The sequence below is a fragment of the Cyprinodon variegatus genome, unplaced genomic scaffold (assembly GCF_000732505.1).
Source record: "Cyprinodon variegatus isolate N-32 unplaced genomic scaffold, C_variegatus-1.0 Scaffold234, whole genome shotgun sequence".
Taxonomy (NCBI): Eukaryota; Metazoa; Chordata; class Actinopteri; order Cyprinodontiformes; family Cyprinodontidae; genus Cyprinodon; species Cyprinodon variegatus.
Window position 1 is genome coordinate 765,718 of NW_015150687.1, and position 21,049 is coordinate 786,766.

Here is a 21,049-nt window from a genome sequence, read left to right on the forward strand (position 1 = left end):
GACTGTTCTTCTGGGGGCTAAACAGCAGCGCCCAACTCATTGACTTAGATTTGTATGGTCTAAGGGTGAAATGAAAAAGCCCTGCAAAGGTTGCAAAATGAATATTACTAAGACTTTAGTGTCATTGGCCATTTTAAATTTGGAAGAAGACATTCAGACGGCCTGGCCTCTTTGTGAGCCACCCACCTGTCTGATGCTGGTTAACACGGCTTGTTAAGGCGAGAGCTCTGGAGACCTAATTTCCTGCAACAACCTAACAATGGGAGAAGAAATCTAGGGCATTTGGAAAAGGTGTTACATCCTAACCCCTTGAAGGGAAGTAGGAGAAATTCCCAGTTCCTCACACAGTGTGAAAGCAACATTCTCAGAAAATCTCCTCAAGTGTGACCCACGATTTCTAAAAGTACCCTTTGCTAAGTTTGGTATGCCATTCAACTTTTTAACCTAGGATCCTGTGAATTAGGAGCTGCTGTTTATCAGGGAAAATGAGAAACAGCCTACAGGCATCAGCAGCTGCTGTTAGGGGCCAGAGTGAAGAGATTTCCCTGGTCACTCCTTCTCTGCATGGGGCAGTCTTAGGAAGGTTTAAAAGCAGGTTCGAGCCCTGATGCTCCTCCCTTAGCAACACTCCTACGATCCCCCTCTTTCTTATTTAGAAATCAAATACACCACAAAAAAAAGTCAACTGTTTAAAACAGACTGGACATGTCAAGCTTGGTTTAAAAGGGAACCAGTGCAAGATCTAGCAAATCCAGATTTGAGTCCAAAATGAATTTGTGGACATCTGTCTTTTTGGTCCTGCAGCTGCTATTAAACCTGTGCTCACATGCTGAGGCCCAGACCTTAGGTAAGTGTTACCTTTCAGTTTTCTTTTTAAGTGTTGCATTGGTACAGCCAATAACAATTTAAATAGCAAAGGGTTAATTCTTCCTTCGAAAATCATGTTTATACTGTGAGCCTGTTTGGTCTGAATTTTAACACAGAAATAAATGAAAGGATCCAGTTTTTAAATATTAAGTTGTTATGCAATCCTCCCTTTCCTTGAATATGTCAAAGACGATTTCATGGCTCCACTACACTCTGTTTTACCACACGTTTGTTAGATTTAATAGTATAATGGTGAAGCAGCGTCTGTGAAAGCGAATACCATTTGCACACCCATAGAACATAAAGGATTAGACATCCTGAGTGGCACACACAGAGGTGTGAGGAAAAATCCTAAATATTCCTGTCAGCTGTTGAAGAGGTGAAATAGCTGAATTATTCTTTATGTTTCTGACAGGAAGTGGAAAACGAATAAAGGCAGGTGAAAGTTTTAATGCCATCCTATTGAAATCCTGCGAGCCGTAACGCTTTGATTAGTTCAGCTTTCAGGAGTTTCAGCTTTCTGGCTTCAGTTTATTTAAATGAATTTCCAGCTTGGTCAAACACATGGGAATAATCAGGGATGACTATTTTTTTTAAACATCATCCTCTCTGTCTCTGGTACACACAATCAAACACACATATTTCACCAAAGTCACACATAAATACAGACCTGCTGATGGTGGAAGGTTTGGCTTATTATCTCTATACTAATCACACCAGGTGATTGATGGCTCACCTTTCAAGAAGTCATTAATCCCTGCAATGCCTGATGTTATGGATACAACCGCCCAAAATTAATCAAGTATCATTTCCCTTGCAAATACAGGTTTGCTCCTCTAGAATTCACTGAGTGGGACCAATTTGAAGCTATAACTCCAGTTATATTTTATAAGAATGATAGGGCCGTGGCTTTGATAATTGCTGCGATTATTGAGCTTTGAAACTTTTTTTACCTCCAGGGGTACAAAGAGTCTGCTGAGGTTTCATTTGCAGCATTGTTTTTGCAGGGAAAAAAAGTGTTGTGACAAGTTCCAATAGTCGATTAGGTATATCTCAAAAAAAAATTTGAAATACCATGGAATATTATGTTTTTACTTATCTAGATCCAGAAATTAGGCCCGGATGATAATATGGCCCCTGGCTGTTATTAAATACAATTAAGCAGGTTAGTAATAAACCTATTTGATTTGGAAGTAGTACTCACCTACTGGAACTAAAAAAAGGCCAAAACCAAAATGTATGTATTTTAAAATACAACTATTGAAGTAAAAAAATTAAATTAAACAATTAAACTAAAAAAGTTTTTTTTTTCATCGGTTCACTTACAAGGTAGATATTATTTGTTTTGTTTGTGTTTATCCTATAGAATGCTCCTATAGAATGCTCCCAACTGAAACCCATGATACATAACATGTATGAGGTGTAAATTCTGATTATAATTAAATAAAAATCCAACTGATGTATGTATTACCAAAAATACCAAATAAAAAAACTTATTTATTTTGCATGGACCCAAAATTTAAGAAGATTATGTATTAAGTAATGAAAGCAGGGATTTCAGGTCTAGTTTGTTGCTTGATGTCGCCAAGAAATATTCAATTGTAGATCCAGTATGTTAAGATATTAATATTAGGCAATACTAATGTATTGAAATCTTTTAGCTCTAACCTCTAAAATGCATGCTGCAAGATGCTGGAGCTGTAACCAACAAGTTTTTGAAAACGCAGCAAATTTTAAATGTTCTCTTTTGTATTTAAGCAAAAATAGCAAATAGCTTAGTTTTATACTATGACATAAATCTGATTCAATTTCATAAGCCAGCCTAGTAATTGCCTAATGAAATGCCACACAGTTTATGTACAGGATATTCTAATGCTTATTTATTTTTTGTTATTACACCTACAGTTTGACATCATTTTTCAAACAAACCATTAAATAAAAATAATAAACAGCAAAAGCCTAAATGTGGGAAAGGGTAGGCAGTAAACTAGAGATGTTTTTTTTTTTTCTATTTCCTTTCTTGATAGTAAACTAACCGTGTCTGATTTATGTGCCGCCTCTAAAGGAAGGACATGACTCTGGATTGCTTTATAGCTTTGAACTGACGTTGTTTTATGGAGCTTGAAATTTGAGGTTAAATGGGTGGAGCGGTGGGGGCTGATATGAGCTATTTTCTCTGGGTATCTTATGAAAGATACCACTGACCCTTTAAAGCCTTCTGTCTGGAAAACTCATGAATAACAGAATACAGTGTATGCATTTACATGTTTATATTGCAGAGTCACTCTAAAGGCTTACAGCGTGCATCAATGTTTTTTTTATTATGTTAGCCTTGTCTGAAGCAACTATAAACACACTGTGCTAGATTTTTAGGGACAAAAGTTACACACATTTCTTAAAAGGTTATAAAAAAATATTACATTAGTCCCATTTGGTAGCTCAGATATCTGTATAATGTTTCACAAATAGATGTGTGAGAGAAAAAACGGTAGAAATTTTACATGTGAGGGAGTCTTGGCAAAAAAATTGTCCAGACTCTGAGAGCATTTGGGAGTAATTTTGCCGCCTCACAGCAGATGCCCTTGCTGACATCTTTATGGTGCTTGTGTATTCACAATGTGTACAGATGGGGGACTAAAGATTCAATGCACATCCTACTGTGGTCTACACAGCTTCCTAATTATTTTATTAAAGGGAGACGCTAACTGTTTCTCTTTTCTTGTATTTTGTGCTTCTTTTAGTGTTTTTAAGATTCTGATACTCTTCTTCCAGTTAAATTCCAGACTCCAGTCAGTTATATTAAAGCCCTGATGTAAAGATATGAAGAAAAAAAAGATATTTGAAGAAGCAGCTTCTATTTCCTTATTAATATCTCATCATCTCCTTCTTGTGCACTTAATTTCTCTTTCCTTCTCAGAACTCTATGATCTTCTCACCTCCCCTGATTGCTTGCCAGACCTGCTGCAAGGAGGTTTGGCTGAAAAAGGGGTGAATGAGGCTTTCATCTTGACCACCTTTAAGCTGCAACCAAAGACTGGAACCACTGTGTTTGGCCTGTTCAACCCGAGGGACAACAGCAAGTATTTTGAGTTTACTGTAATGGGGAAGCTCAACCGAGGTAAGAAGACATGAAAGAGGAGCTGTTTTTTCTAAAGCTGTACCACTCAATGTTGTATGTAGAATTTGAAATCTTTGATTCTTCTGGATCAGCTGTTTTCAATCGTTTTATATTTTGATCCTTATACAGTTAGTGTGGAAATGACTTGTAACCCAATTAAACAGGGGGAAATGTAAGAACAAAAGTAGCTATGCTATATTGCTATATTTTTCATTCTTTTATCTTCCATTATTATTTGTGTTACTTATTTTGGTTTATGGTTTATGAAAAAACTAATCTGATATTAGCATTAAGGCAACAAGTAAACTTAATTTAGATATAGACCAATGTTGTCTCTGCATCAACCTGATTTAGTCGTATATATTTCCTCTATGTTTAAATCAAGTAAAACTACTTCATATAAACAAGTAATTTACTATATATGTTTATACATACTGGGTCTAGCGTAGGAGAGACAGCACTGAAGTGTTGTAATGTCATGCAGCTGATCTAGTAAAAGCCTGTAGTCAAGAGCTCCTGAAAATGTTTGTCATCAATGCAAATAATTTATTAGCATAAACGAAGAGGAAAACAGTTAACACTGAGCAAGAAATTGGCATCTTACTTTAAAGTAGGTACTGTAGTGTAAGGCTAAAGTCATATTTTCTCTCTTTTCTTCTCTCTTAAATGACTTTAATTTCTCAAAGCTGTGTTACGTTACTTGCGGACTGACAAGAGAATGAGCTCGGTTACCTTTAACAACCTGGTGCTGGCGGATGGCCAGCAGCACCGGCTGTTGTTCCACCTGAAGGGGCTGCAGCAGCAGGAGCCAGGCAGGGTGGAGCTACATCTGGACTGCAGATTGGTAGAGACTGTCCGGGATCTTCCTGCTGCCTTCCAGGGTTTACCAGCAGGGTACGGTATGGTGGAACTAAGGACAATGCAAGCAAGGGAGCAGGTAACTGAATGCGATAGGCATCTAGTTTCTGTCTTTACTGTGACATACACTATAAACATAACATTTTGTTTTGCTCTAACAGGAGAGCTTAGAAGAACTGAAACTGGTGGTTGGGGACTCGTTTGAAAACGTTGCATCATTACAAGGATGTTATTTTCAGCAAAAAGACTCAGTTCAAACTTTAGGTAAGAATCTGTGGGTGGAGTTATTGCCCATAGAGAGGGCTAAACACTTCCCTTGACAACATTCCACATCATAAAAGCAACATTTAGGATTCAGTTTATGAGAATATCCCCAATTTTTGTCCAGTTAAGCTAAATAATAGTCCTTTTTTTAAGGGGTCAACACAAAGCAGTTGTCCAATCAAATGTTGGAGCTAACAAAGGTGGTAAATGAGCTGAAGGACGTGCTCATTCAGCAGGTAACCTACTTTAAATAGTTCCTCTGAGTCTTCTCCACCCCTGCCTGATTCTAATCTTTAAATCTGGCCATTTCTTTCAGGTTAAGGAAACATCTTTTCTGCGAAACACGATATCAGAATGTCAGGCTTGTGGTAAGAACATTTCCAACCCGTTTCATCCGCCAACAACACATATAATATGAAATAACTGTGCAATCTGAATACTATTTCAAGGTCTGGGTGGAACAGAGGTGGTGAAACCAAGATGTGCGCCTGGTGTCTGTTTCCGTGATGATATGTGTATTGAGACAGCAAATGGTGTTGAGTGTGCACCCTGCCCAGACGGATACACTGGAGACGGCTTTAACTGTGATGATGTTGATGAGGTAAAGTTGAACAAAACAGATTCCTTGTACCTCTTCCACTTGGTAAGGCACTTTAGTTTTGTTCAGGAGACTGAGGTTAACAAGTTGTTGAATAGGGTCAGGGTTATAATGGCTGCCCATTCTCCCCTAGACCCTGCAGGTATACTGTCAAAACAACGAAATCTAATAGAAAACTACAAATATAAAAAGATTTTTTTTCACGGGGAAGTATGGAGAAAAGAGTGCAGTACTGCCCCTCACCCACCTGTTTCTGTGTAGCGCCAGTTGACCTAAAGAGGTTTGTTAATTGTTTCCCTTTTAATTTATTTGAATACATTAATATACTCAAACAGATTGCACACAGACACCTTGATATAAAATAAAAGTACGGTAGAAGGTTTTGATAGAATGGGCATACATTTTTAGATCAGGTTTCTTCTGGACGCTGATTACAATTAAACATTGCATTCATGGGGAATTAATATATCACTGCAAACCTTGATTCTTGATTCTTTCCAGTGGAAGTAATTTTCATATGTTCATATACTATATAAATGCTTTACGATTAACAAAACCTGATAGTTTTACTATTATGTTAATTGCTGTCCTTTAGCATCAGGTGTGAATTTCCAAACCTCTAACCATCCTCTAGAAAACTCTTGGATTTATCAAGGTACTTTGAGGAAGAACCATCAAAAAGAGACATATGGTCTGAGGACACTTCAAGGGCTCTAACATGGCATAGGGGTAAAAGTGCTGGGAAAAAATAGCAAATATGAGATCTATTGAACAAAAAGACAGGAGTCAGAGTGTGTGTGTTTCCTTGTTTGTTCTGGCCCTTTTTCTAAAGGTTGGCCCCTCCAGCCCCTTTTTTCCCTTTCATTAGCTAAAAGGTCATTGGGTCTAAATTTTTTAGAGAAAATCCCTGTGGAAACGAATACTTTTCTGCTGCTTCAGCAGAGCTCATGTCCTCCTTTTTTTGCAGTGCCAGTTTAACCCCTGCTTCCCCGGAGTGAAGTGTGTTAACACCGCCCCTGGCTTCCGCTGTGATGCCTGCCCACTGGGCTACATCGGTCTGCCGGTGGAGGGGGTGGGCATTTTATTTGCTCAAACCAACAAACAGGTATGGCTCTGACATGGGAGAAACAATCCAATTTCCTAAGTTTCCTAAGTTCCTGGGCTTTAGAGCTCGGTGTTATATTTACATTTGCCTATTTTGTTTGTTACCAAACTTCTTGATACTGCAAAATATCATAAAAAAGGCATCTAAGTTTATTTCTATTAAAAGCAATAAATTAATAAATAACTCGGATTTAACCTTATCTTCACATTAAATGAGGGCTGTGAATTTGCAAGCAAACTGGCTGATTAAAGCCTGAAATATCTTGGAAGATCACAAATTCAGATGAAGTATAATGATGAGAAAATATGGTGTTCGAAAAACAAGCAAAGCTGGTGTAGGAGGACCTGTCAGTAGAAGGGAAATTATGAAAAAATATGTTGTTATGAAACCCTTTTAAAATGATTTTAGAAAACAAATGAAACTTTATTTATGCTTGTTTTTTAATCTTGTTCCTAGAGAAATAGCTCTACAAATCATACACTGTGCTTTAAAACAATCTAGAAATGTTGTAGAATGTTTCAGTCCAGGTTTGATTAATCTTTGATAAAATGTGTTTTAATTTCACTAGTCCCATTCTAAAGTTGCCCCTTTTTTTAAAAAAGTTTATACTTTAAGATCTCAAACTATATAAAGGTTTCCTGAATGCCGAGTCATACTTTTAAGAATTTGTGTCTATAGGTGATAGATTTTGAAGAACAGATGATCCGATGCATTCAAGCCAACTAAAAGAAAACCAATAAAAAAAACCTTTGTGTTAAACTATTTTGATTAGTTTAATACCAACTTGAAATTCTCAAACAGTTGTCAGCTTTAATGTTAGCAATCAAATTTTACTCAGTGACAGTACGGGCACAGAGTTTACGATTCATTCATCTCTTGTCTGTCACCGTTTTTTGATGTGTACTTGAAACACTGTCAGATTAACAATATAAGAGGTGGAAGCTTTTTTAACTGAGTCCTGTCAGCCGACCTGGAAAGAAGTCTTGTCTCTACTGTATTAATACAAGAACTATCTCCCTTTTTGTGTTTAAAATATGAGTCTCAAACACAGGTGTTATATAGGGTTGAAGCCCTATAAATAGCACTGTTATTCACTTCTTGGATTTATATTAATAGTTCACACTTATTTAACAGACAATGCCATAGTGTTAGCATGAAGAGAACACCTGCAAGGTAGATTTTAATTTAATATTGTGATATTTTAATAACAAAAAATATCACGTCATAATAACCTATTGCATCCCTATCTCAGTAGGTAAGCCTTTAGGTGTTTGTTCGTGAGACGAACAAATATATAACTTTCTGGTTACAAACCTGAAATGCAAAGCAATGCATTTTGTTAGCTGAGATATTGTTCTTTTTACTGCATGTTTTCCTATTTCGTTTAATGGTTTCTTGGACAAATTACAGGTCTGGGGCACTTTAATAGTTTTAATTTTCAAATCTAGAGAATACAGAAAAAATGACATGGTAGTGATATATACAGTAGATGTAATTTACTGTATATGTTCATGCGAGGCAACAGCCATTTCAGGAACCCTACATTTTCATTCTTAGTTTGCTTCAAGGGGAAAGGTTTTACTACTGTTACCTAAAACAAAAAATTAATGGATGCAACAAACAATGGATAAAATGATTAAAGGAAAGTTGCATTAAATATTTGATCAATACCTCTTGTCATATTTTAACAATGGAATTCAAAATACAGAATGAAGAAAACTGAATTTTTGTGATATTTAATGGAGAAAAGAGGTGTTCATTAGACATATCTCTCTGTGGTAATTTCCCATATCTGATAATGAACATTTTTATGTATTTGTTAATATTTTACTTTTATCTTTCACAGCATTGATGTAGTTAAATTTGTAGCTTTCTACTACTCATTGCTATCATTCTGCAAACAATAATCGTTGCAGCTATGAAATGAAATTATTTGGTAGAAATATTAAATAGAAATACTTTTTAAGTTAGAATAAGCTGTACAAGACCTGGAAAAAATCTCCAGTGATAAGAAAAAGAGTATTTTTGTCTTTCCTGTATCAAGTTAAAAGAATCCCCATCTTATATATATTTTTTTCACAAATAATATATATATAATCAAGTGTTAACACCTAAATGTTCAACTGTAAGTCATTAGCATGAGAACAGAGAGGGAAGTTGTTGTCCTTTATAGAGCTAGTTGGCTTTTGTATATTGTAAATAAAAGTGGCATGAGAATGACACTTTCAGGAATCTGTTTTGTATGTTCAGATTTAGGTTTGGTCACTTTGTAATATTCCCAGGACAAGCTTAACACAGTGCCACTTTGAAATCTGTTCACAAGAATCGTATAGTCAAATGAGTCCAACCAGGCATTGAAATCAATACGTTTGTCAATGAACTGCCTTTAAAAAGATATTTGAAAACAAAATGTAGATATAGGTCTGAACTTCCTTCCTTCTTATTCAATATGCAAACTTCCTCTAATTACACGTGTTACCTGTTAAAACCAACTTGTATCTTTTTAATACAGAGCATTTTTTTTTTTTTTTTTGAGTAGGCATTTGTCATTTTAAGAATAATCTTTTATCTGATTATACAGGTGTGTCAAAGTCCAGTCCTTGAGGGCTGATGTCCTGCCTTTTGCTGATGCCTCCCAAGCCTAACACATTTCAATGATACAAATGAATTACCCTTTTATACATTCAGGCTCTGCAGAGTCTTACTATGACTATAGTAATATCATTAAAAAATTTTAAAACGGAGGCACTACTAAAGCTTTCAAGGATTTCAAGGATCCAATCAAGGATTTCAGTCAGGCACCTGTGGAATAACGCATGCACCAGTGTTTGCATTGGGTCTAACAGTTGACCATGTAAAGCCAGACATGTCAGACATTAAAACCTTGAAGCCCTCCCAGGTTACCCCTTTTCAGTCAAATTGTTATATTATTCTGCGGTTTAAATATCAACTCTGGTATTTGTTTTTAATTGACTACACAGTAGGTGGTTTTGCCATCAGGGGATTTTAACAACTTATTTTCTGGAACATTTCTTTTGTCTTTAGAATCTGTCCCAAAGCCAAACACTATAATTAATGTTGGACACATTTCCCTCATTCCACTGAATCCAGGTCTGCGATGACATTGATGAATGCAAAGGACCTGACAATGGTGGCTGCACTGCAAACTCCATCTGTCACAACTCTGTGGTAATAATAGACCCCAAACCAATACTTGTGGATCTTACCAGATATTCTCCCCCTTTGATTTACACTGCTGTCAGAAGAGGTTTACAGCTGCTCTCATCCCCCTGACAGGGCTCCTTTTACTGTGGCAGCTGTAAGTCAGGATTCACAGGAGATCAGGTGAAGGGCTGTGAACCAGAGCTCAGCTGTGGAAACAGCCTGACCAACCCCTGCGATATCAATGCCGACTGCATTCGAGAAAGAGACGGATCCATTTCGTGTCAGGTGGGATATAGGCCCACATTCTTACGCTTTCTGTGTGAGACCTGTTGATATAGCTGGTGCACTTACTGAGAGGTGTTTCATTTGCTTTGTTAGTGTGGAATTGGCTGGGCTGGCAATGGATACCTGTGTGGGAAAGACACCGACATTGATGGATACCCAGATGAAAAACTCAAGTGCAAGGACACAAGCTGTAGAAAGGTCGGTTAAGTTGTACAAGTGTGTCAGAAATAAAAGAAAGAAACTTTGTTTAACACTTTTTTTATCTTTAGGATAACTGCATGTTTGTTCCTAACTCTGGTCAAGAGGATGCTGACAGGGATGGCCAGGGAGATGCCTGCGATGATGATGCAGATGGAGATGGTATTCCAAATGAGCAGGTAATTCAAAATGTTCAGCATTTTTTCAAAATTCATTAAAACATGCCTTGCATACGTGTATAGTTGAACTTTCCACATATTTCAACATAATCACTGGAATTATTACTTTCATGCTTTTAAATTTTCTATAAATACAATTTGAAATGTCTTTCATTAATTTGTGTTCAGCACCTTATACTGTTACTCCTAAAAATAAATTCAGTTTTAACCCATGAACTGAAAGAAAATAATTAAGTCATGAAGCGGCCAAATACCTCTAGGTGACTCTGGAGGAGCTGCAGAGATGCATGGTTCAGGTCTTTTTGGAAGAGCAATTGTTGAGGTAAGGCATTGTGAGATCAGTTTATCAAGCTTGGGTAGGTAGCTGGTAAACATAAAGAGGAATATGGACGAAATTACTTTAAAGAGGAAAACTGGAATTTATTTCTTACCTGTTAGATTTTACAGCTTGGTACAGAATTATTATTTTTTGCAAATAAGAACGGGTGAAAATCTAGATCACTAGGGGTTAAAAACCATTGGAGACAAATGTCAAATCATTTAAAAGACCACACTTTTCAAACACTTTTCTTTTTGTTTTTGTTTTCCAATAGAAACTTGGCATTGGTCGATATTTAGAAAATCCCAACATGATAAAATTGCTTATGGATGTGAAGTGAATAACACCTCAGTGTACTCTGTTTGCTTTAGGACAACTGCCGACTGAAGCCCAACGTGGACCAGAGGAACAGTGATGGAGACAGTCATGGTGATGCCTGTGACAACTGTCGGATGGTGAAGAACCCAGACCAGAGGGACACTGATGGCGACGGCAAAGGAGACGCCTGTGACGATGACATGGATGGAGATGGTATGAACAGAAATGACATCACTAACACTGACGCTTGCATTATATAACCAACATCACCGAAGGCTCTTAATCTTATCCCCTCAGCCTCTTATGTTTGCACATACATGTTCTTACATTAGTGAAGAAAATGTGAGGCAGACGAGGTTGTTTCACGTCACTTCAAATAATCTAGTCTAAATGTATCATTTGGGAGTACTATGATGGGATTCATAAGCAAGCAGAGGAGCTGCAAATGGGGAGGAATAGAGAAAAAGTCGAATCCAATTGCAGGCCGAGAGCAAAAACAAGCTTTGATCATTCACCGGTATGATTACACCTCAAAAATCCCTGCAGGACAGAACATAGCTTGTCTTCCTTCACTGCTGTTTGAGCTGCTTGACCTTTTCAGGTTTGTGGTGCTGATGCTGCCACCCTGTGATGGATAAAAAAACGCTCAGAACGAAAGCCTCATACAGCCAGTACAACAGTGTCCCCAAGTGGTCAATCTACAAAGAGATATTCACTTGGCAGTACATAAAATAATTTTTCCCCCTCATCTGTCAGTTTTTCTAAAAATATAGCTCTCTATACATTTATGACTGCATTTATGACATCACTTCCTTAATTATAGAATACTTTTGGGAAAGTTAATTTTATAATTGTTCATCATAATTCAATCAAATGTTTTTTATGTCAGAGATTTTGTTCCTCCTTGTGTAACACTATTCTCACTGTGATGGGTAAATAGGTATAAAGAACTTTCTGGACAACTGCCAGCGTGTCCAGAACAGAGACCAGCTGGACCGGGATGGAGACGGAGTGGGAGATGCTTGTGACAGCTGCCCTGATATCCCCAACCCAAACCAGGTTAAGCAAAATCCTGTGACCCATATGCAACTAATTCTATACACACACACACACAACAGGCATGCCTGTACTGTAAAAGGTTATTTCACAGATTAGCAATCCTTTACAAAGCATCAGGCACAGGTGTTTTAGTAGCGTGTGATGTGTAGCATTGAAATCCTCTCTTCCTCTTTCAGTCTGACGTTGATAATGACCTCGTTGGGGATTCATGTGACACGAACCAAGACAGGTAAAAACCCAGACAACACATCTGTTACCATGAGGTTCTTCGTTTATTATTGTTGGTGTCATTTTTATATGTCACTTCCCCTGTAGTGATGGTGATGGTCACCAAGACACCAAGGACAATTGTCCACTAGTGATTAACAGCTCCCAGCTGGATAGTGACAAAGATGGGCTGGGAGACGAATGTGACGATGATGATGACAATGATGGGATCCCGGATGTTTTACCGCCTGGCCCAGACAACTGTAGGCTTGTGCCTAACCCTGAGCAAATCGATGACAACAGTGAGTCTCAGCAGATGACCAATAACACAACTCGCAGTGAAACCAGTGTATTCATTATACTGTACGTTCAACACAAATTTAACTGAGCACATCCTCCTTTAAAGATAGCTTGCTGCCATTTTTTGTTCCTTCCTCTGAGCTCCAGTTTTACACCCACACAGATCAGTCGCTGGCAGCCTTGAGCAGATTAAGCTGCGATTTAGGGGGGAGTAAGAGCATACTTTCTGCGTTTGAATTTTTTGCCAATTTCATAAGTCACTGTGACATTAGTCTCATTAAGTGGTCCTCCAGAGGAGCTGAGTGTCTGTTTGAGCTAAGTGGGTCAACAATGTTTTGATGGCAAAGTTCAGAAGTTCACTGCATACAGAAACTTAGAAAAAGGTTCTTCAGTGTCCTGATATTTTTGAATGTAATTTGAATCATCAACTGACCCCAAAACATTAACTATTGCTCTTAATCCATGTTTTTTTAATCAGTTTTAATCTCATGAAAAAAACATCTTAAGAGCTGCTGAACATCTATTTAGGTTATCTTCTAAGTGTCAGAACAATTATTTCAACAATGCTTTCTAAATGGTTCTTTCCCTTTTTCAGTTTTTTTTTTTTATTTAGAGCAACATAAATCATTGCATTTTACTGACATATAAAATAATAAGATTAACACAAAGTGGGGAATAAATGGAAAAGTAAACGACACTGAGGACGCAATGACCAGGTGCTCTGATAAGAAGATAAAAAATGTAGCTTTTTGGATCTATATGCAAAACGTAATACATTTAAACTCTGGACATCCAACTGGACCAACCCCCAAAATGATCCCCCACCATAAAACATGATGCTGCCACCACCATGTTTTATGGTGGGGATGGTTTTCTCCATCAGTGTCATTGAAGCTGGTAAGAGTTAGAGCTCAAATTTGGCCTTTTTGGAAGCATAGCAAGAAGAACGTCTTTGTAGAAACACAAACCTAAAATGCTTCTTTTGCAGTTAACAAAAAACTACGAGGAAAAGATCCAAAAATGTTTTTACCATATGAACAATTTCCTGGATGATGTAAAATTACCATTATAATGAACACATCTATCCTCAGGGTAAGATATGTTTTTCATTAGCAGTGACATGGAAGTTGATTAAAGATGATGGAAAATTAGCTAAATAGAAGGCAAGTCTGGACGACTATAGACTACAGTAATGGTTCCTCTTCCAGCAGGACAAGTAAAAACATCCAGCTAATTAGGATGGCCCAGTCAAGGTCTAGACATAAGCTTATTTGAGAATCTTACACATGCTATTCACAGATATATGCTGTGGTTATGCTTTGGAATGACAATATGATGTAGAGAGCTGATAGAACATCCCCCCAAAAATTCCTGTTATTCTACAAAGGATTGACTTTTGGGCAATAGTTACAAATGCAGTGCGCATTTCTCAACTTATCATGTGCAAAACAAGTAACTGTATTTATTTATTACTTCAATTCCTTCAGAAAACATTGTAGTTTGTGGTTGTAATGTAATAAGCCTTAAAAAAGGTTTAGAGGATTAATACTCTTGCATTTCACTACTGTATGTCCTTTGTTCAATTAAACACCAAAAAAAACTATTCATAGAAAATCCATTAACAAAGAGAGTAATGGACAAACTCATCTGAAGGACTGTTAAGCATTAGTTTGTGGTCTTTTTAACTTAATTTCATTCCCTTCTGATGTTTCTCAGATGATGGGGTTGGCGATATCTGTGAGTCTGACTTTGACCAGGACAAAGTTATTGACCGGATTGATAACTGCCCTGAGAACGCAGAGGTCACCCTGACAGACTTCAGGGCCTACCAAACTGTGGTGCTGGACCCTGAGGGAGACGCCCAGATTGACCCCAACTGGGTTGTTCTCAACCAGGTGAATTTACTATCCTCTTAGTCTTTTTATGTAGTCTGAATATAGGACTTATTATAATAATATGCATTAAAAGTTTGTGTTGTTTGGGAAGGGCTTATATTGTAATGAATGACACACAACTCAGAATCAATTTAATGGTTTGCTCGTTAATGGAGTCACTCTTTCCAGGGTTTTCTTTCAATATATTTTCCTCTTATAGATGTCTTTGTTTTATATTGCACATTATAACTGCCATTTTAAAGGTATAGAAGGTTATGGGATCCGAGTGGACTAAATGGAGGGGAGTCAATAATTTACGCATTCTTTGAGTTGCGTAAAATATGACTTCATTGTATGTCAAATTGAAGTGCAACTGTTTACAATAAATGCAGCTAATATGTTCTAAGACAAAAATATACTGAAATCAGTACATGCAAACCTGTCCAAGTGAGCAATATTTAAATCTGCATATCTTTCCACGCAGGGAATGGAAATAGTTCAGACCATGAATAGTGACCCCGGACTTGCTGTTGGTAGGATGCACACACCTTCTAAGACAATAACAACTTAGCTTCCGAAACAAAATCTACCTGAATACGCAAATTTTATTTCCTTGTATTTTCATCAGGATACACTGCTTTTAGTGGAGTTGACTTTGAGGGGACGTTTCACGTGAACACTGTGACCGATGATGACTATGCCGGCTTCATCTTTGGCTACCAGGACTCGTCGTCTTTCTATGTAGTGATGTGGAAGCAGACCGAACAAACTTACTGGCAGGCAACTCCTTTTAGGGCTGTGGCTGAACCCGGGATCCAGCTCAAGGTAAATGCAGGGATGCCTCTCCATATATGCAGCAGGGCTTTGAGACTCACCCTTTAACCTTTATTTATTTATTCACCTTTCCATTTCTTGTGTCAATGTGTGTGTATCTCTACTTGCATGTGTTTTAGGCTGTAAAGTCCAGGTCTGGGCCTGGAGAACATTTGAGAAACTCACTGTGGCACACAGGAGACACCAATGATCAGGTGCGTCTGCTGTGGAAGGACCCGAGGAACGTCGGCTGGAAAGATAAGGTTTCCTACCGCTGGTACTTGCAGCACCGTCCACAGGTCGGCTACATCAGGTATGATAAGGCTTTTCCGATTGCGTGATGGAAGCTTTTATTATTATTATTTCCTTTTTTACATCCCAGCAACAGAAGTAAAGTCATATTTTTGGTTGTTTAGGCAGAACTGTATTTTGTTGACAGGAGCTTTGTTATTCAATAGTTAAAATCAAACAGGGAGTGACAACATTCATCCCCTTCTCTTGCTCAGAGTGCGGTTCTATGAGGGAACTCAGCTGGTTGCAGATTCCGGTGTGACCATCGACACAACCATGAGAGGAGGGCGACTTGGCGTGTTCTGTTTCTCACAAGAAAACATCATCTGGTCCAATCTGAAATATCGCTGCAACGGTACAAAAACACATCCAGTGTAACTATGCAATATGGAAAAGTGTAATACTATTTTTATACTTATATATATAATTTTCCAGGTTTAAAAAAATGTTTTGATAAGAAAAAAAGTCTAAATAAAAAAATAAAACAGGTGTGGCTTACATGTACTAAATATTTAATATTGATATATAACAAGCAAATTTTCAAAGTTGTTTTGATTTCGAAGTTGTTGACACAGAACCTTTAAAAACACACACCCATTCATCCAAAGGTTAAAATAAGGACTAGACCTTTGCTCTTTAAAATTCTAAAATCTATAGAACTGGTTTGAATGCATAATACAGCCTTTAAACTATTATTTTTACCCAAATAAAAAGTAAAAATGAAAGAAAAACTCCAATTGTCACAAGCAGTGCTTAGACAAATTTTTATTGAGTGAAGAATACACTGGTCAGTATATATCTGAAGTTCAGTTTTGAACAGTCTATTAAGTTAGCACAGATGCAAACAAACCCTGCAAAGGTTATCATACAATTTCCTTTTTTTCTAAAACATAATAAAACCCAACCACTAAATACTTGAAATTTATATATGTAGAATCTTGAGAAAAAATATTTTGAAATCTGAGAATGGAGAAGTTTGAACTGGAAAATATGTAAAAACAGAAAACTTTACATGGCACATGTTTCTAAACCAAACTCAGCCTCTGACCCACAAATGGTAGCAGGGGTGGTGTTTGATCCAAACTATTGGTTTAGTATACTAACGGTTATACAATATTAGTTAAGCACAGGTGTAACAATGTTTCATGCAGCATGAAAAAAAAAATTATGATTTTCATGCTTAAGTGATATTTTATGTATTTTAGCTCTTAAAATTAGATGTTTATTGTTTATTATAATTTCTGTGGAGTATCTCACAGTGGTTGATCAAAGACCCCAAGTGGGGTTCCTACCCCGATGCATTCTTTACCAAACAAACGTATAATATATATTTATAATGTACAGTTTACTGAGAAGAGTGTTTGTACCTTTACATATATTTTGCTTTAGTTTTTTTTACACTTCAATAACAGATTTGAAACAGAAAATAATAGAAAAATATGGGATTCAGTTTACAGTACAAGCTGGAATATACATCTGTTTAAGGAAGCCAAACATATTACATTGGATCATTAACCTTTATTAGTTAAACTATAGTTTTCTTGGGGGGGTTCTAAACAGCTTTATAACAAAAACTAACTCTCTACTCAGTAACCTCAACATGTATTTTTCTATTGACTGTCTAAGAAAGCTTTTTTTTTGTCTGATCTTGTTTCAAAAAGACTATTTCTAGCTCTCCTCATGATCTGTGTTATAACTCTTCCCGCAGATACCATCCCAGAGGATTTCCAAGAGTTCAGCGCTCAGCACACCGTTGACTCAATCTAAAGTCAAGGCTTATAGAAGCCTCAAAATCTACAAAGAGTGCATTTCTGTGTGGGTGTATCTGTATGGATGTGCATGGGGTGACTTGTATGTGCCGGTGTATTTTTGGTTTAAATGTGTTACAGAAACATTAACATATATGAGGACAAACTTGTACTGTATGCTCTTATTGTTAAGTCCTTTTTATTCAAACCCTGTCTACTTAATCATCTATTTAAGGTCTCGGTTAGAAGTAGATAAAATAGACACATTTTCCAACTAATACTAAGCTGTATTTCATAAGATGTTAATAAATATGCAGTGAAACCACATTATAACCTATATAATTTGATTAAATGTTACTTTCAACCAGCTTTCATCCACCTACATTCAATGAGTTTTTCTTTATTATACCTTTGTCTGTAGTGGCTGACAGGTTTAATTTGTAGTTATCTAAGAACTTTCCATGTATAGGCAATTTTCCTTTGGCCTCCCTTTTCATAATGTGACAAATGAAGTTAAAAATGTTACAAGGACTCAAAATGGGGATTTTTTTTCAACAATAATTGCAATTGCAAATTTATTCTCATTTTCCTTCACACAAAAGCACAAGCATGTAAATGTTTCACTCCAGGGTTTCATTGTTTTTCTTTGTTGGTTTTATTGCTACTGTGGTAAGGTGCTACCTTCTAATGGCGTAAATGGATCTGTCTGCTAGATGGAAGTCTCATAATGAAAATGCAGTTTGAATTTATAATGTGCCAAATAAATGTACCTGACTTTGGACAGACTGTAAAAAAGGCAAGCTCAATTTCTTATGTGGCTTTGTTAGTTAGGATTTCCATTTCTGTTTTAACTTAAAGGTATAGTGGAGGATGTTCTTTTCCGGCTGGTTCATCAAAATATTGTCAATCATTCTGGTGATATGTTTACATAAGGCTGATCCATGTGCTCGTTCCCATTTTCACTTACCGGTGGTGAGTCTGACATAGTGGAAAATTTGCTAATCTTCTTTTGGAAAGTAAGCTTGTATGAGTGATGCAAACAGCCACTTTTAAACAGAAGGTGCACAAAGAGAAATGGGCTTGTGCATGCTCTCACATGCCTTTAACACCCATTCCCTCTCGGGAGTGGATACAGGGTTGTGCCTGTGCATTTTTTTTTTTTCTTAAATGGAGAGGACAGGTCTTTTCAAAAATGTACAAAATTCCTCCACTTTAAGGACCAAGAAAACATTTGAGGGGAAAAAGGAAGAAACACTAAAGCCTTAGAAGACCCTCAGTGTAAAGCATGGGGGTGGCAGCATCATGTTCTGTTAAAGTTTTGCTATAGGAGGGAGTGGGGCAGAAAAATAGGTGGCAGAATGATGAAAAAAAAACAATGTCTGTAATTATTTTAAGGAAACACTGACTTTACAAACGCCTTCACCAGTAGCTCACTGTGGTGCATAAAAAGATGTTTAACTTAAATTAAGGTGCCCTGTTTGCTTATTTTATTCTATTTCTGGGTCATAAGATAAGCTTAGAACATACTGTACCTAAAATACATACAGTTTCAATGTCAATTTACCACATACTAGCAAATGTTACCATATGAAGAAATAAAAAAAAAATACAACAAATATCAAAATTTTGGCATTTAGCAAAGGGTAATGATTATAACGACCGTTACAGGTATAAAAAAGGCAACATTTAGGGTGGTTTAATGTTTGACCATGAGAAAAAAAAGACAGTGTTTTATAAAGCCATCTGGTTCCAGCTTTAAATTTTCAGTTGCCTCTTCAGAGCAAATAGTTCTGACACCAGCTTCTTAGTTTTTAAGTACTTCTAAAAATTAAATGCAGCAATAGATTTCAGAAAATATCTAAACAGAACAGATTTTAATAAACCGCTATATTGAACTGCGGTGTTTAACTTAATATTAAGCACCTGTATAGCATATAGTTAATAATGAAATCTAGAAATACCAGAAATACCAAAAATTTATTTTTTAGCTTTTAAAATAACACAGAAGATATATATGTTATTTTTTTAAACATTATTTATCAGTAGCAGATAAGATAACTTGCACTGATTAAATCTTTTTTTTCTCATTTTTTGCCATGTAAATATTAAAAACACATTTTAATGATGATTTATCAGAGTATACATAATATGCTCTGATGAAGCTGAATGAAAAGCTCTCATTAAAGTGATGCACAGATCAAGTGTGCAGAAATCTTTAGTTTGCTTCTGGGCTATTTTTGACTTCCAGCACGTTTACCAAGACGTATCAACGTTAAGCAGATGATTTAGACAAGGGAGAAAAAGAGGCTCTCCAAAACAACATTGAGCTGTGTGAAAAGATAGCTGTTTCCTGAGCGATAGCTGGCAATAAAGCTTTTACTTCACTTTGGGGGAAATGTCTGTCTATTCCCTCTGTTCTTTGCAGAATTGATTAGTTTCAACATGAGGGTTTTTGAGGATGAAGTACATCCCAGTCAGGATTTAAAACAAGACCACACAAAAATGTTTTTTTTTTTTTTCATTTTAAATGGGAAATTTAATCGTATTGTTTTAGATCTTCACATAGCGTTTTGCTTTTTCTTTCCTTGTTTTTGTCTACTTTAAATCATCATTATATATTGATAATCTTCAGGTTTGAAAGTGAACTGGACTGGATATGGATAGTGATACTGAACCCAGCTTTTCAACTAGTTAGGTTAATGTTGGTTTGGATTGCATCTTTCTCCATGATAGAAACTGAAATCATCTGAAAACCTCAGTTGGTGTTTTCTCAGAAGATCAGGTTAAAGTTCCTATTACAGATTTTACAAGTGATATAATCACCTGATTTTAGTTTAAAGTTAAATTGATTATTTTAAAATGATTAGGATACCTAACTAGCAGTGTATTATCAAAGCTCTGCCTCAACATGTTATTTTAGATTTAGCATAAAAATATATTAACCAACACTAACAACAATCTGCAATGCTATAATTACTCCACTTACATAGTAAAATTGTCTGATACGTAAATGTTCACCCCAGAGCATGTTTTTCCTCATCTGTTCTGTTGAATAGCTGCTATATTTGTTGACTCTCAATCTTTTGTCGCAGAACAAAAGAGCTGCACATCAAGAGGTTCACTGCTCCCAGAGCAACAAAAAGAAAACCAAGTTTTTGAGAGGAGATATTTGGCAGAGGATGTGGAAGTGGTGATCTTCTTCAGAAAAGCGCTTTGATTGTTTCTTCAAAATAGATCGAAAGATAAATGAAAACCAAAAATAGGACAAAAGAAGTGAAAGAAATCAATGCAACAGACGGGGCAGAGGTTGAGATTGCAGCTTCAGTCATTTCTGCTATTGGATGAAAAAGGGAATCATCTTCACACAGATTGATTTTGTGTGGCAGAAACATGAAATCACAGCAATTTGTGAAATGCATTGTGGGAATTACAATCTGTCTGTCTGTCCTTCCTTCCTTCCTTCCTTCCTTCCTTCCTTCCTTC

General features: G+C 36.6%; 1 protein-coding gene across 1 annotated transcript; it reads left to right on the plus strand.

The window, feature by feature from the left end:
* Positions 1–606: 606 nt before the first annotated feature.
* On the plus strand, positions 607–18,466 carry LOC107088988 (thrombospondin-4-B-like). The gene is made up of 22 exons (XM_015381487.1): positions 607–847; positions 3,785–3,985; positions 4,672–4,922; positions 5,005–5,107; positions 5,261–5,343; positions 5,424–5,475; positions 5,557–5,708; positions 6,673–6,810; positions 9,922–9,999; positions 10,108–10,260; positions 10,354–10,458; positions 10,530–10,637; positions 11,328–11,487; positions 12,215–12,333; positions 12,510–12,562; positions 12,649–12,842; positions 14,557–14,735; positions 15,199–15,247; positions 15,343–15,539; positions 15,668–15,840; positions 16,034–16,173; positions 17,527–18,466. Exons 1-22 carry the CDS (start codon positions 769–771, stop codon positions 17,583–17,585), a joined length of 2,826 nt encoding a protein of 941 aa, XP_015236973.1. The 5' UTR covers positions 607–768; the 3' UTR covers positions 17,586–18,466.
* The last annotated feature ends 2,583 nt before the right edge of the window (positions 18,467–21,049 follow it).

Coding starts and splice junctions, on each gene's coding strand:
- LOC107088988 (XM_015381487.1), top strand. CDS start 769: ATGAATTTGTGGACATCTGTCTTTTTGGTCCTGCAGCTGCTATTAAAC. Junction 10,261..10,353: donor ACGGATCCATTTCGTGTCAG/GTGGGATATAGG, acceptor TTGCTTTGTTAG/TGTGGAATTGGCTGGGCTGG. Junction 11,488..12,214: donor CGATGACATGGATGGAGATG/GTATGAACAGAA, acceptor ATGGGTAAATAG/GTATAAAGAACTTTCTGGAC.